Source organism: Eurytemora carolleeae, unplaced genomic scaffold (assembly GCF_000591075.1).
Source record: "Eurytemora carolleeae unplaced genomic scaffold, Eaff_2.0 scaffold685, whole genome shotgun sequence".
Taxonomy (NCBI): Eukaryota; Metazoa; Arthropoda; class Copepoda; order Calanoida; family Temoridae; genus Eurytemora; species Eurytemora carolleeae.
In genome coordinates, this window is record NW_019396592.1 from 85,411 (window position 1) to 103,341 (window position 17,931).

Genomic DNA, 17,931 nt, shown 5'->3' on the forward strand with positions numbered 1-17,931 from the left:
TAATTTAACTTATTTCAAAACTTTTCTCGAATCCTCTTAAGTTTGGCTTGGTAGAGAACCACTTCTAATGTAAACAATGGTTTTGTAAACAACCCCGGCCCTGGTTCAATAACATTTAGTTTAGTTACTCTGTAAAAAAATAAACAATAAAATAAACAAATAGATTCCAGCAACAAAATATTTGATAAGAAATGGAAAAGAACATGCTATATGGTAAAACTACAATTTTCTACAATTACCCCCCCCCCCTCCACCCCTATTGCGCCTCTTGGGGGAAGGGGGGGCGAATATATATCACCATATCAATTTGAAATATTTACCAATATTAAAGCTCTGTTCTTGTTGAGTATCAATGAGGGGTATGCAGGCACTGTCCTGTAATGAAAGATATCTTAAAGGTACTTTAGTCGTAATTTTAGTTGAATTTCCATTTATGGGGTATGTCAGATTCACACAAGTACACTTTAAAGCTTTGTCTGTTTGAGAATCAATATTCAATAACCCATGTCATGCTTTTAAAAATCATTATTTTTAATTGCATGGTTTCTTTTCAAACGTAACAATTCTGAGATCAGAAAAATGATGCTCTTGTGAATCGGACGTGCTTTTTTCTTTACTAGAAGGTCACTTGCAAATCAACAAACCCTTGATTTGCATTCTTTGATTTAGATTTTAATTTTGATAATTAATTCCTTTTGTATTATATATTGTAGTATAGCAACAAACAGACTCACGCTTCCCTTCAGGTATTTATACCTAGTCTCTGTTGCAAACTAGGACAAAGTTATGTGGACGCACCAATAATGCATGCAATACAGTAAGGACGCACACTATGAAGGTACACATTGAGGATACACATTGAGGACACACATTGAGGACACACATTGAGGTCACACATTGAGGACGCCCATGAAGGACACACAAATACTTCAACCATATATGATTGAGCAGATACTTCTGAGAATTCACATACAATGTGACAAGCATACATCGCACCCTATTAATATTAGGCTACCTACGCCGCTATGCGTCAATAAGAATTATCAGTAAGTTGTAATTCAATGCTTCTTACAAATTTGTTAAAAAAATGTTTTAATTAACAATGATAATTATTATTTTACCTGGAACCCGCTGCTGTCTATCACAGAATTAGGTAAAGGAGGTGTAACCTCCCCTGTGTATCTCACAGCTAAAATAAGAATTTTTTCATTCATCAATTTAAATAATTTTGGCGTGAGAGTGGCAATCTCCTTATTCACCCCATATTTAAAATCATAATAAGCCCCATTCTCAAAAATGTCAAATCGTGCTAACATGGTTTCAATCAAATGTTTGAAAGTTCTCATGCAAAAATCGATTTTCCAATTAATTTTTTAAAAAATAAGGATGCTGAAACTCTTCTAAAATGTATAATAGCTTATGGACTATAAACAAGTATAATATATATAGGACTGTTCTTCTGAAGAATAATTTTACTCGTGCAGTTCGAAATTCAAGTTGACGAAAGATTCGTTTTATAAGGAACCAGCATAGTTTTGCTTACAAAATAGGTGTAACGCTATGGAAAGGAAACGCTCATTGTTCCTAGTAAATTGTTTTTGTTTTTATTTTCAAATGTCAAAATGATAAAAATCTTAAAATCTAATTTCCCCTTTTTGCACAATATAAATAAAATTATGTACGTTTACAGAATGTTCTCTTGCTTAATCTCGACACTTTTTTCTTTGTCTCTGCTGTATAAATCCGCAAGTTAGTTAAACAAATAAACCAGCATAAACGAGGATAGATATATTTATTGTCTTTGCTCCGACGACGGCGCGCAATTGTGAATCAAACATTCTCAGCTTTTTAAATTGCAAGTCACCTCGATCCCATTAATTAAAAACTTCATCGTGCAGAACAAATTTGAAATGTAAATTGAGGGGAGAAAATAATGGAAAATTGAATAATTAATCTTGAAAATGTCAACTGTATTTGCTAATTTAAGTTTAAAAGGGACTAGGAACATAATTTCAAGTAACCATCCAGTTATAGTTAGAGGCACTGTGGTTTAAAGGTCTCACGCTCTCAAGCAAAAATTATTGAGAATTTTGCCAATTACTTCTTAAAAACCAAAGCTAACTTATAATGCTAAAATGTACATGTAAAGGGCTACAGAAAAGTATAAGGGAGTTAGAGCGGTAAAATCTAAGCCCAAGACGTAGCGACACTTCAAAGTCGACCCTGTCTTAAAAATTGATAAGAATGTTTATAAGCAGACTGAATCTATGTGGAGGAGCATACCAGATTCACAACAATACGTTTTAAACGATCAACGTTTTCTAAATTGAAATGGTTTTATTTTATAAAAATCTCAAATTGAATTGAAAATATTTAATTGTTTGAGGAGAAGTCACGGGAATCTTATTCATTCTTTAACAGACAAAGAATATCATGGTACCGTTGTGAATCAGATATTCCACGTTATAAATGGAAAGTTCATTTTATCTCTAAAACATATCGCCATCCAAAATTCATATATTTTTAATTTGTTGATGTAAATTGGATATGCCACTTTAAAGTCACTAGAAATTACATGTACGGTCCCGTAATCCCCCTTTCTCAATCTAGTTTTTAGAATGCAATTCAAAATCAAGCGAATAATATTTTAGCCTCATTTATACCTTTTTGTAATTTAGGACATGAAAGTTTTAAACTAAAGAACTTAATTTGAACTTTGGAATAATTCTAAAAAGGAATTGGCAAATTTCGCATCGATTTGTGTGGCAAGAGCTTGCAAACTTTGGATTACAGTAATCCTGTCCACTCTTTAGTAAATACACCCTTCATTACTTAATTTTTTAGTAAATACACCCTTCATTACTTTATTTTTTAGTAAATACACCCTTCATTACTTTATTTTTTAATAAATACACCCTTCATTACTTGATTTTTTAGTAAATACACCCTTCATTACTTGATTTTTTAGTAAATACACCCTTCGTTACTTGATTATTTAGTAAATACACCCTTCATTACTTGATTTTTTAGTAAATACATCCTTCATTACTTGATTTTTTAGTAAATACACCCTTCATTACTTGATTTTTAGTAAATACACCCTTCATTACTTGATTTTTTAGTAAATACACCCTTCATTACTTGATTATTTTATTACCTCCAAAATATATAATAATTGATGAGAGAAGAAGTGTGAGTATTGTTAAACAAACAGACACCAGGCGCCACGAACACACAAACCCACTTCTCATCATTCCTTTTTCTCTGAATATCAATCAATCAATCATTCGTTCTAGTTCTAGTTCTAGTTCTAGTTCTAGTTCTAGTTCTAGTTCTAGTTCTAGTTCTAGTTCTAGTTCTAGTTCTAGTTCTAGTTCCAGTTCTAGCTCTTGTTTCCAGCTAAACATCTGTTTTCTCTCAAGAATTATTTTCATTTCAGAAAATGTACACCTTTAAAGTCTTTCTGTCTATCTGTTTATCTTTCAATCTATTCATATTTATATTAGTTCAATAGTCCAGGGTGTCCCAATGTATTTATATTAGTTCAACTGTCCAGGGTGTTCCAATGAATATGCAAATTAAAAGACTCAAAGATCATCCTGGATTTTGCTAGCTGTCCAGCGAATTTGAATAACATCAAGTTTTTACTGTGTGCTTATGTTAATTTAACTTGAAAGTTGATTTTTAACCTACTCGTTAAATAATTTGTTAAAAACTTCAACAAATACACATACATCAGATTGCTGAAATGTCGTCCTCCTATTCCACACTTTTATGGGTTCCACTTTATACATCTAGATATACCTAGAGGGTGAGTAGGGTATGGGTAGGGTAGAAGATGTTAATGTTTGAACAGGGAATCCAGGCATTCCTACACAATCCTTAGTAGGAGTCACGGGTTCAGGTCTAGCGTAGGTAGAATCCTCAGAGTAACTGGAAAATAGGGATTGTTAGTAATATTACTCAGAGTAACTGGAAAATAGGGGTTGTTAGTAATATTACTGGGAAAAGGATTGTTATTGGTATTACTCTGAGTAACTGGAAAAAGGATTATCTATCTATATAAAGTTGCAATCTCTTTTTGTCTGTTTGTCTGTCTGTTTATTTGTCCGATCATAACTAGGAACCCCTGAACCGATTTGCCTCCAATTTTAATTGGGGAACTCTGGAGGTCCACGGGAATGTTCTTAGCTTGGTTATGAGATTCTTGGTTGAGTCGACTTTAATTTAGTATACCGGTAAAATCGTTCAAGTGCGGGTAAACGGCGGGAGTAACTTTTATTAACCTTGGCAGCTCTGGGTTTGCAAGCTAGTACGTAAGTTTATAATATAACTTAGTAATATTACTCAGAGTAACTGGATATATGGATAATTAGTAATTTTGCTCAGAGTAACTGGGAATTAGGGATTGATAGTAATATTAGAGCAAAGGAGTTGAGTTTTTGCCACAAACTCTGATTTTCTAATCTCTATATCTTTGTAACCCAATGTTGTAGACCTTAGATATTTCAAACTATTAATACTTATAGATAGAATAGTCTAAGTTTGAAATATGAAAGGTTTGCACCTTAAGATTGCAAAGATATTGGAATCAGAAGATTTTAATTTGTGGCAAAAACTCAATTCCTTTCGACCAAAAAAAACAGGATAAAACGAGACAGTTTCAAGTCACACTCTTTCAAAACTGAAATAAAAAATACCTTCGTCTATGGGATTTAATTTTGAGGCTGTTTTGAGAAAGGAGGTCAGGAGGTCGACCTTGAGTTTGACCTCCTCCAGATCTCAGGTAGTCTAAAACAAATTATTATTAAGAAAAAAATCTATAAATTACAAAATGAGTCGAAAAACAAAATGCTTAAAGAAAAATTAGTGATGTTTATATTCCAACACTATTCCTGTTTTTGACTGTATTGTAGTATCTAACTTATTTCGAACTTATATTCCTTATAAAAGATCTATTTTATCAGTTTATTTGTTAAAATATATCGACTTTTACCTATTTACGTATGTTTTAAAATCGAATATCCATATATTCTTATGCATAATATAATATAAATATAAAATAATAAATATAAAATTTTGGATGTTCATTTCTTATTTTTTACCTCTTTTCTAAACTTGAATATATTTTTCATGCATTAAAATATTAAAATGTAAATCCGAGATAAGTCGTGTTGAAACGATACTAAGCCTCAAATTTAAGTATAAAAGTTGTTAAAGACAAGTAAACCCCTGAGTTTTGATACCAGGTATTAAATATAGTGCTTTACAAAATTATAATACGGCGGCTACAGACAAAATAAAAAGATCTTTAAGAATTCGAACTTTGTGCAGTTACATCTATATATATTACTTTGAAATAACAAAAAATCGATGATTTTTTCGTAAAAATTTGAATATTAACAGTGTTGCAATTAAATTAATCTTTATTGCCCCCCCCCCATTTTTTATAATGTAAAAACAATGTCACTCTTTTCTCTGTTAAAACATATTTTTTTTGACTTTGATTAGTTTCTGTTTTTGTCGTTGGCACTAGCCGAGCTTGATGTTTAATACTAGTTTAAACTTTCTAAGTTTATCTAACTCCATGAAACTTAATCTAGATTATCTTAGAAAGAAGAAGAAAACGAAATCTTTGAGAAACACAATTCTACCTTTACTAAACCTTATCAAAGAGGTTCAGCAGGTTTCGAATTACAAGTGTGTCCAAAAAAAACAGGAATCTTAGAATTTGGCAACTTATTTGATTTCATTTTTTCTTTTTTTCCCCCCTTTACTTTCCCATTCTGTCATTTATTCCCCCACCTTCCTTATTAACCATTTTTCTTCATTTTCCTTCCCAATTTCTCCTTTCCCCCCCTCAGTTACCCATTTTACTGATTATTCCCTTTTTCTCCCTTATTCTTCTACATCATCTTTCTTTATCCATTCCCCTTTTTACTCTCTTTTTCTCTCCATTTCTCCATTCTGAACCCTTTCCCCCGGTAACCCCTTTTTCCCCTTTCTCCCAAATATTACCTTTTCTTCCGATTACTCCATTTTCTCCCCCCTATATTACTCCCTCCCCATTAAATCAATTTCTCCTTTTTCTACTCTTTATCCCTTTTTCCCTATTCCTTCTTTTTCTCTCTCTTTTCTCATAATTTCTCATTTTCCCCCCATTACTCCCTTTTTTCTTCCCAATTACTCCCTGCCCCCGGCCCTCTTTCTCCCTTACCCCTCATGGGTTTTATATATCTTGGGAATTTCAGGACAAGCTCCAAGCTAAATATAGGACCTAGATTTTCACAGAGCAGAAAATACCATCTATCTGGTCGATCCGTATCCCTCCTTTATTTGGCCCCTATCCCTCATCTATCTGGGCCCAATACTCCTCTATCTAGTCCCCTTCTCTCCCTTATCTGGTTCCTATCCTCCATTATTTTGTCCCTATCATCCTCTATCTGGTCCCTATCCTCCTCTATATTGTCCCTATCCTCCTCTAGCTGGTCCATATCCTCCTTTATCCGGTCCCTCTCCTCCTCTTTTTGGTTCCTATACCTCCTTTATCTGGTCCATTTCCATCCTATCTGACCCCTTTTCTTTCTCCCCTATCTGGTACCTATCCCCCTATCCCTCCCCCTCAATCTGGTTTAAATTGATTGATAGATAAATCAGCTTTAAAGCTTTGATCTTCAAACATAATTTTTTTTCTTACTTTCAAAAGGAAGGACCATTCAAACTCAATCCCCTCACTCTATTTAACTTTCCCCCTCTTTACAACAAATTTGATTCCCGACCTCCTCCCCCTCCCCTCTCTTCCTGATTAAATTCCTCAACTAACCCCCCACCCCCATCCTTCTAACTCTTCTATATATATAACAGCTTAATCATGAGACTAAAGAAGTAAAGAGCGTTAATGATGTCTTTATTATTTTATGAATGAAAAGACCAAACTTGTATTATGATTTTTAAAAAAGTGCACAATAGGTTCTCTTATGTATAAAACAGCTGAAGGTTCTATACAATACACTGCCCCCTCCCTTCTTCTGTACCACTAAAAAACTAATCTCCCGTATAATCCGCCACATATGTTGATAATAATAAATATGTTTGCAAACCTTGATAATCCTTTAATTTATCCCTTTCCCTGTATACCTAAATACCCTGTCTATCCCATGGTAACCGTAATCCCTCGACCCCCCCCCCCAACCCAACCCCTAAGCACACAGTGTGTCCCAATAAATATGTGTACTAAGTGATATCTTTAATACATAAATAACATTTCGATAGCTACGCAGTTAAAGCATTTAACATACATCTAGCCTCGCCAATTCCAAAATGTTGTCTACCATTCGTGCACCTTAAAATTTAATTAAATTAATTATATGTTTGATAACTCCTTCAATTTTAAAGATATAGAGATATAGAGACCACATTTTGAAAAGCTCACTATATTTTTTGTCATCTGTCATCTATTAGAAATACAAGTCGTCTCCTAAATTCCATGTTTATTGGGGCACCATGTATTTCACATTAACACATGTACAGTAAACAGAATACAACTGTTTAAAGGGAAAATCTATAATAATTTAATCCTCTACACACATTTTGCCGATTGTATTTACATTTTAATAAACCAAAGTTTTAAAATATTAAATGTATTTTTGTTAGTTTACACTTATTCATTAGTTTAGCATTATTCGCATTATCCGTCAGACAGTTTCGCATTATTCGCATAATCAGTCAGACAGTTTCGCATTATTCGCAGAATCAGTCAGACAGTTTCGCATTATTCGCATTATCAGTCAGACAGTTTCGTATTATTCTCATTATCAGTCAGACAGTTTCGCATTATTCACATAATCAGTCAGACAGTTTCGCATTATTCGCATCATCAGTCAGACAGCTTTGTATTATTCGCATTATCAGTCAGACAGTTTCGCATTATTCGCATTATCAGTCAGACAGTTTCGCATTATTCGCATTATCAGTCAGACAGTTTCGCATTATTTGCATTATCAGTCAGACAGCTTCGCATTATTCGCATTATCAGTCAGACTTGTTTCGCATTATTCGCATCATCAGTTAGACAATTTCGCATTATTCGCATTATCAGTCAGACAGTTTCGCATTTTTCGCATTATCAGTCAGACAGTTTCGCATTATTCGCATTATCAGTCAGACAGTTTCGCATTATTCGCATTATTAGTCAGACTTGTTTTGCATTATTCGCATAATCAGTTAGACAGTTTCGCATTATATGCATTATCAGTCAGACAGTTTGGCATGTTATTGTTTACAGTGGTGTATATAATATTTCATATTTTTTAATGCAATAAAGCTAGTTCCTGGTCTGTCCAAATACGTCACAGTTAATTGAAAACAAAAACAGTTTCCTCCCTTCTTAGTTCGACTCCCATTGATTATTTGGACTATTGACCTGAAGGCCTGTATTGTTAATTTTGAAAATTAAAATATTATTCGGAAATATTAATTAACTAAGTTTGCGGGCAGCAGTGCAAAGTCCCGCCATATTGAAAACAAAAATGGCGGATTTAAAACATGGCGGATTTTTGTAAAAAGTTGTTTTATTAAAACCAACTGTAATCCCGTGTTGTATACTATATAGACATTTTGTTGGCATGGTGAGGGGGGAATTTGTGTTCACTCCATTAAAAATATATTTACGAGCTGAAAGTGTCCCATTATTAAAATCTCAATTGTCTTTTACACATTTTTAAATTTAGAAGACAGTAAATGTGAACAGTAAAATGTCCGATTTCCCGCGTTTTCCTGTAATCTACTTCAGATCTACAAAACCCCCTCCCCTCGCCCCCAAACATTTTTTTTAAACAATGGCTTTAATTTATTTGGGTATTCCATAAGAAATCTTTTATTTCATGGAGGTATGTGTAGAACTCAAAAGTGACGAATAGGGTATTACATTCTACTGTGACGTAATAGGACACCTGTTTGAATCAATTTTATTGTAAGCAAATCACAATAAAATGTAAACAACCTCCTATCCTTAATTCTACTCACATTGGTTCATTTAGCAATGTGCATCCTATGCTACTACACGCTTGATCCTTTTTATTGATATTGCTGATTGTTTTTTTTCCCTTGATGCAGTAGAGTGAACCTATAGAACACGGAGNCACCACATACATATGCTTTAGTACGCTTAACAATCTGCTATCCTCCACCTAAACAATTTAAAAAATGTCCAAATTATTATCAATAAGACCCTTCTTTAAAACAAGATTTTCGAGATTACATATCGTTTTGGTAGCACCTCCCCCCCCCACCTTCCCTTCATAGAACCGATCCAAAACTTTTATTTGAAATATTCTGTCTTGAATTCCCTAGGCTCAGAATCCATTGAATAGTTTAACATGAATTTGTCTTTTCTTTACATATATCATGATATTGGGGAACTGCATAATCTATAGAATATATATGAATATACTTTTATATATATATCTATAAAGTATTAATTTCTGTTTTCTTTTATTTTCGATTAAACCTTATGAACTCGATTTGCCTCAAATTTGGATTGGGGGTACTCGGTAGAACAACGGGAATGTTTTTATTCTGTTTTACCATTATAGCTGTTGAGTAAGTTTCCAGGCAAAGCTGGGTTTCCAAGCTAGTAGGAGCATAAAAGTGTATCATGAAAAAAGGGTTAAAAATACATTTTTCAAAACAATAAAAATAAAAGAATATGTTTGATTTCTTGTTTTTCAATACGTGAAATATTATTTTTTATGATTTAACGAAAAATTTCAACTCAACAACTTTTTTTTCAAATAAAACTCATGCTAATATTTTAATTGTTTTTTTTTGTTGAAACCTAATTTTTTAAAGGGTTAGGAGAGGAAAGTTTACGATGTAATAATTTTAAATAAAAAATCAACTTTAGAAGTTTACAATTTAATTAAGTTGAATTTTAAACATTCAAATCTGAGCCCTTCGTCCCCCTCATCCCCCTTTTCCCTATGGAACTTTGTCAAAACTTTATCGTTTCAAAAATTTTAACAATTTAAAAGAATTTTCGAACAAGCTTAAACTTTGATATCTTCAAGAAACAATTCTATTTTAATACTCTTATTAAAACTTTTTATTTTTTCTTAATCGTTTTTAAATGACATTTATTTTTTCTCCCATTTTGAAATGTGTTCTCCATTCAAAGAATTGCGTGTTCAATTCCCAATGGAACCACTTCAGCGTTTGTCTCAGTGGAAAGCAATGTATACAAAATTAAGTGTTTTTTATTGTTGTTTTCTTCAAATGAGACTTGCAGCACTAGAAAAGAAGTAAAATTAAAATATTTTCAAATGAATAAACCAAAATTTTACACTGTTCGAAGCAGCGCTTTAAATTCAGGTTGTCTTTTGAAATTTTGACTACAGTCCCTTTGTTGAAACAATTTATATCAATCTTCATTTAGGGGCACATTTGCTATCAATGATTCACAACTGAGGTGCAGTGTACTTTTTAAACATAAATCTTATTATCTTCTTATCAAGTTATTGACAACATTACACCAGAGCTTAAACAAAATCCAACTTATGAACTCAAACAGCAAAGATGGAAATTAAACATGCCAATGTTTGTAAAATCTCGATAAAAACACGTTTTTCGATTTTTAGGTTTATGAAACGATCTCTTTCAGTAAGGGATTAACTTCGCTAACTAGCTATTTCAGCAAAATAGAAAATACTAGTTTTGATCTCGGTTTAAGTACATGCTGTTGTAATCCAAAAATTTAGCATGTTCCAAATAATATTTTGACAAAAATAACATTCTTATAAAATGTTACCTAACATATAACAAAGATGCATTGCTTCTGATAAAATAAGAAAAAGAGAATAAAACTGTTCACCAATTTTATATATTTCCTGTCCAATTTTATACATTTCCTGTCCAATTTATGTATTTCCTGTCCAATTTATGTATTTCCAGTCCAATTTATGTATTTCCTGTCCAATTTTATGTATTTTCTGTCCAATTTATGTATTTCCTGTCCAATTTTATGTATTTCCTGTCCAATTTATGTATTTCCTGCCCAATTTATGTATTTCCTGTCCAATTTTATGTATTTTCTGTCCAATTTATGTATTTTCTGTCCAATTTTATGTATTTTCTGTCCAATTTATGTATTTCCTGTCCAATTTATGTGTTTTCTGTCCAATTTATGTAAATATCAAACGTAAAATATTCCCTAAACTTCAGAACTTTAAAAAAAAAAATTTTCTTAAAGGGATTGTTGACGCAATTTAAAATTACCCTTTAAATAAAGTATATTTCATTCACAACGTACATTTAATACCTTTAATTAGAAAAGAACAAATTAGAGATCTGCTTGTTTTTTTACCTGAAAATGGATAAATTCCAATTGTGGTGTTTGCGTAAAAGTGACTTGCGAATTTATAGAGCGAAAAAAGGAAATTGACAGAATAAAACACTTTTCAAAAATGCGGAACCCACTTTTCAATCCTACTCTAAATCTATAATTTTTCATATAAAATTGGGCAGATTTTTCTTTATGAATATTATTTTACGACAGTAGTGGTTTTGTTTTACAGTTATTTATGCATTTATGCAGATCTTTTTATCTACTATAAACCTACATTCAAAACTTGGCTGCATAAATATTTTGGTGGACTAGTATAAAGTAATAATCTCTGTTTGTTTGTTTGTATTTCCGATCATAAATCTCAAACCCCTTGATCAATTTACCAAAAATTTTGATTGAGAGAGAACAAAAAGAACTGTTCTTAGATAGATTTCAAAATTACAAGTTGACCTGTTTGATATTTATTTAAAGAAAGTTTCTAAGTAAAGCTGGGTTTCCAAGCTGGTTTACTCTATGACCATTTAATCGTACAGTATACAAAGTGTAGAGTTATAATTGACAAGTGAAAGATTACTTAGATTTTAATAATAAAAAAAATCCTTAAAACCGATTCTTTCAATCCATTTCCTCATATCATGTTTTCCTTTTCGTTTCCTTCGATTCCCTCTATCCTTTTTCTCTCCTTCCTTTTAAGTTCTTCCTCAACTTTTCCCTCCAATTCTATTCTTGGTTCTTTTTTTGTCTCTTTCTTTTTTCTTTCATTTTTCCTGTATTTTCCCTTCATTTCCCCTTCAATTTTCCTTTATTTCCCCTTAATTTACCCTTCATTTACCATTTTTTCCCTTCATTTTCCCTTCATTTTCCCTTCATTTTCCATTCATTTCCCCTTCATTTTCCCTTCATTTCCCCTTCATTTCCCCATCATTTCTCCTTCATTTCCCCTTCATTTCTCCTTCATTTGCCCTTCATTTGCCCTTCATTTCCCCTTCATTTCTCATTCATTTCCCCTTCATTTATTCCTTTAATACCTGTATCTATAGTAGTTTCTCGGAGTCCTGGAGTAAAATTTCCTGGTAGTCTCAACCTTTCAGAAAGGGCTAAACCAGCATCCTAGATAGATTGTGGATAGATAGATAGATAGATAGATTGATATATTATAGATAGATAGATAGATAGAAAGATAGATAGATAGATAGATAGATAGATAGTTTAGTTGTATTAAATTTTCGATAAATAATTCTTTTTGGTTGTTTTTGTTGAAGTCACTTAAAACCTCAAGAGGTGATTAATCACTCAGTTTGTTTAGTTTAGAAAATATTTTAAGTAGATTTAATTTGATTTACCCCGGGGTATAACATCATGTTTAAAGGGACTGTATAGACGTAATTTAATGTAACCCTCCATTAATCTTTAAAGAGACCCTAAAAACTAATTAGTTTCAAATAGAAAAACATGTATATTGTTTGATCCTGGAGTAAAATGTAAAGGGTACCGCTGTGAATAGAACTTACCACGTCATACTGCCTTTAGGTAAATTTAATTTGATTTACACTATCATAAAACATCATCTTTAAACATAAATTGTTGAGTAATTAATTCAGTTTACAAAACACAAGAAATAGAACTTTTTTTGCCAGATTTTCTTTCGTTTTGTTTGCGCATTTTTAGGTTTTAAAGAAAATCAAATTTCTAACAAATGTTTTAGGGTTTTAACAGTATAGACTTGAGTTAGATATGTTATATAGATGGGCCTGTAGCTAATGGTTAAGCTTTTAAAGCAGGCAAGGAAACACCTTTAAAAAAGAACCCGAAATGTAGATAGAGACGGATAGAGAGATTACTTTCAAGTTTGTCAAATAAGAATTCATTTAACAATTTCAAGAATTTGTAATTTGACTTTATAAATAAACTAATGAGTATACTTATGAATATTACAATTTTGAAAAAACATTTGTTGATTCCAAGCCAAGTAATTTAAAATATAAAAGAATATTATTTTAATAAATATAAATCGTAAGATGTAATATTATTAAATTAAAAATGTTTTTAATGTCTAATATACCACTATGACAAAGTCCATAACAGTAACTTTACATAAAGAAAAAAACTATGGAGAAATAAACAGAATAAACTACTTTTAAAAGAAAAAATTAGGTTATCTTCCAAATTATTGACCAGAAAAAGCTTTCAAGATTACCGATGTGAATCGGGCTTGTCTCTCTTTGAATGGAGGGTTCCTTGAAATGATTCATACAGTCCCTTTAAGACCAGGATGAATCAAAGGAAGGAAGGATGAATGAATGAATGAATGAATGATCTGATGTCAATGAGTTCAATTCTCCAGTACCCTTCTCATTGCATGCTGGCTCCCACAATAGACAATGTTTAAATTCCTACTCATGTGTCCGCCCTTAACATCAATAGGATGGTCCGGGGGGAGGGGGGAAGGACGTAGCGTGAAGGAAAAAGAATAAAGGGAAATAAAAAAGGTGAAAGGGGAAAGGGAAAATGTAAATGGTAAAAGCGAAAGGAAAAAGGAAAACAGAGAAATTTGGAAAAGGGAAGAGGAAAAGGAAACGAGGAAAAGGTGAAAGTGAAAGGAAACAGAAAAAAAGGATTACAGGCTTTGGAATTAACGATTGAGTAAAGAGTAGATTAGAATGGAGAAATCGGTGGAATATTGAAGTGTGAACAGAAGAAGTTTTAAAGTAAAAGGCGCAAAAGTATGGAGTAAAGACGGAGAAAGTTTTAAGGTAAACGGCGGAAGATAATTCAGTAAACGAAAAAAGACCATTGTTTAAACAGTGGTCGAGTAGTAAACGGCGGAAGGTTATGAAGTAAACATATTTTTTCCGCCGCCCTTTTATTTACTTCTGCCTCTTATATTCTTCTAAAACTGTCCAATTAGTCGGTTTAAAGCTGTAGAAAAATTGCCAAAACAAACAGGGCAGGCATCATTTAAACCCACACATTTACAGAGTTAACTTTTTTGCCTAGAATAGGACTGACATATCCCCCCTTACCCCCCCCCCCCTCCTCCCTCTTAAGCTTGTTAAAGTTACTCATTAATATTTTAATTAAACTCAAAGACCTGTAAACATTGATTAGAATTATTTAAATTATTCGTGCAGAAACTAAAATATATATATACTGCATTTATGAAAACTTGGAAAGCTAAAAGGGAGAGTCGATTTTGTTTAAAATACTACAGGTCCGATTCATAACGGTACCCTTTAAAACATTAGATAAGTAATTATTTATTTATGAAATATAATAAAAACATACAAAATGAGGTGTTTCAAGAAAAAATAGAGGTTGCGGGAAAATTTTCCCCAATTCTAAAAAAAATTAAAAAAAGGAAAAGGAAAGGGAAAGTTACATATTTATTGTTTGCATTACATTTAATATAATTGATGGTGTGATTGTTAGTATTTTTTGATGATTAACTAACAACTTTTAGAAATAAAAATTATTAATTCATTTGTAATGTTGAAAAAATAAAATAGGCTTTACGGATAGTGAAACAGATATAGGTTCTACACAAAACGGGCATTTTTAAGCATATTTTTAATTCGCTGATCTCAGTTAACTTATCTCAGTTAGCGCATAAAAATATGCATTAAACAGCAATTTCTGCCCTTGTCTCTACTGCATTCATTTTTAAAGGGAACTATTGTCAATCGGAATGGATGGATACTTGACAGTGTGTGTCGTGTGAAGTCTCTTTAATATTTATATCATTAGAATCTTTATATTTGTCCTGCATCAAAACACATTTCTAACTCGCGTTCGTATTTATTCTTGATTATTTTTTCATCTTTTTAACGGATTTGATTATGTCTACGCAAATCCAAGTGACCCTTCATTTAAATACTTGAATGACCGATTGACAGTAGCTTAACCTTAAAAAAAATATCTGAGTAAAGTGTCCCTATTTTTACTTTGTATCTGAACAGTGATTATTTTCTATTGCGGTTATTTATAAAAGTGACTTGTAGATTATTTATACAAAAATTAAAAAAGAAACGAAAAAACGACGATTTCTTCCTAATTTGTAAACGTGAAATGGGAATTGATGATCACTTGAAAAACGTGGACAGTCCCTTATATTCAGACATTTTTTGTTATATATTTTTACACATGTTTATGTTAACATTTCGTCAGGCAGAAGTAGGCTAACAGTGCAATCATATTGTCAAATAAACAGAATAAACATTTAATAAAAATCTTTTTTCAAGTTATCTCATGAAATGAGTTGCATGGACGATACACAACTACCCTGAATCATTTTATCTCAAGAATAGTACTGAAGATACCTTTAGTTTTTTATCTCAAAAATTGTCTTTTTGCCTCTAGTGCATACATTCGCGCAATTGGGCATTCTTATGTTTTCAAACAGAAAAAATGAGAATATTGTTATCTATTTTATTAAACTAAGATTTTTAAAGGGCGTTATGCCCCTTTTTAAAAAGATGGTTCACTTGAAAATACATATGACATATTTTCGTTGTAAAATTTTCACCAGTTTATTATGAACAAACTATGAAAAACTTAAACTGTTTTGATTAATTGATATTTATTTATTGCTTCAAAAGTAAAAAGTACAGTGTAACAACTATAACAATTTATTTTTAAGTTTTACGATCTTTTTTAAATCGTTAAAAGACAGAATTATTTTTAATTTTCAGAGAATACCTGTTCCGACTGATTCTTGATCTATCAAATGAACTTTACATATAAAAAGCATAGTTTAAAGTACGCTATTAAGAAATAAGATTTGAACCTTTTTTCATTATTTTGTCATTTTCAAAATAAAAAAAAGATCACCTCTAGAGGATTAATACCTGAACATATCTACCCTCTGGATGATTAATACCTGAACATATCTAGCCTCTAGAGGATTAATACCTGAACATATCTAGCCTCTAGAGGATTAATACCTGAACATATCTAGCCTCTAGAGGATTAATACCTGAACATATCTAGCCTTTAGAGGATTAATGCTTGAACATATCTAGCCTCTAAAGGATTAATAACTGAAAATATCTAGCCTCCAGAGGATAAATAATACCTAAAGATATTTAGCCTCTAAAAGATTAATGCTTAAACATATCTAGAGAATTAATACCTGAACATACCTAGCCTCTAGAGGATTAATAACTGAACATATCTAACCTCTAGAGGATTAATACCTGAACATATCTAGCCTCTAGAGGATTAATACCTGAACATATCTAGCCTCTGGATGATTAATACCTGAACATATCTAGGAGAGGTTGCTCCCCTTCTATCCCCTGAAGTTCCCCTTCTTGAATCCTGAGTTCCCCTACGGTGGTCCAAGGTGCCTGGTCCCCTCCTGTTGGTACCTGTGGGGCCCCTAGCCACCAGGAAGGGGGAACAGGAGTCAGAGGAGCGCTCTGTTGAATAGTAGACAGGGGGGTCTTCATCCTAAAAATAAAGGAAATTAGTTTTTGCCACAAACCCTAATTTTCTAATTTCAATATCATTTCAACCCAATGTCGTAGACCTTCAATATTTCAAACTATGAATGCTGTTAGATCAAATAATGTAAGTTTGAAATATCAAAGGTTTACATCATCAGGTATAAGGCTTATTAAAATTGAAGACCCAATTCATTTTAGAACAAAAAAAGCTACATTTTAATTTCTCCTTTCTGATTTCTGTGTTTTCCTTCCTGATTTAATTTTATTTATTCCATTTCTACCCTTTCTAATTTAGTTTTTTCCAATTTTTCTTCCCTTTCTATATTTTCTTCTTTTCTAATTTTTTCTAAACAAACTTTTTTTCTAATTTTTTTTTCGCAGCCTGGAGATTCTTGTAAATCTATCTTTATGTCAAATCATTTATCGGTCTATCTATCTATCTTTTTATCTATCAATCTAAACATCTAGTTATATATCTATGATCAAATTCATGTTTTGTTTATTCTTTATTATTAACAATATTTTGTCAAAGTTAAAACTTTTGGAGAAACTTTATTAATCTAAAAAAAAACAATATTTTGTCCAACTCTTGCAGGTTGCAAATATGCATTGTAAAGTGCACCCAAACTTTTTAAGCCGCAGGACAAAGTTTGCTGTATTTGCAGAAATTTTTCAGAAAATATAAATGGACTATACATTGTAATTTCAAGTGACTCTAAATTATTAGACGGACGTGTCTGATTAACGACGGTATCATTGTTTTTCTAGATTAAAAAGTGTTTAATTATGACAATTTCCCACATCGTTCTGTAGTAGAATTCTGCAAGTAACTTTGATGGCTAAACCACAATAAAACTACAAAATTAATATTTGATTTATTCATAATCATACAAAGCTTTAGAAGGATATCGTTGTGAATCGAATATGTCAACTTAAATATGAAATGTCACTTAAAATTGTGTCTGAAGTTACTTTAAATTTTTTTTAAATAGTTGCAGTGTATAGTGCAGTGTATAGTGCAGTGTATAGTGCAGGGTATAGTGCAGGGTATAGTGCAGTGTATAGTACAGGGTATAGTGCAGTGTATAGTGCAGTGTATAGTGCAGTGTATAGTGCAGTGTATAGTGCAGTGTATAGTGCAGTGTA

At 31.9% G+C, this 17,931-nt stretch overlaps 1 protein-coding gene across 1 annotated transcript in view; it reads right to left on the bottom strand.

Annotated features, from left to right (window-relative positions):
• Positions 1–17,931, bottom strand: part of LOC111706016 (teneurin-a) — a 102,610-nt gene that overhangs the window by 68,667 nt on the left and 16,012 nt on the right. Inside the window, exons 4-10 of the mRNA XM_023478751.1 lie at positions 16,598–16,789; positions 12,370–12,451; positions 4,701–4,791; positions 3,805–3,933; positions 3,158–3,264; positions 1,122–1,189; positions 321–375 (exon numbers count right to left, since the gene is read on the bottom strand). Coding sequence (XP_023334519.1) covers positions 321–375; positions 1,122–1,189; positions 3,158–3,264; positions 3,805–3,933; positions 4,701–4,791; positions 12,370–12,451; positions 16,598–16,789 — 724 coding nt within the window. The remainder of the gene's footprint in view (positions 1–320; positions 376–1,121; positions 1,190–3,157; positions 3,265–3,804; positions 3,934–4,700; positions 4,792–12,369; positions 12,452–16,597; positions 16,790–17,931) is intronic.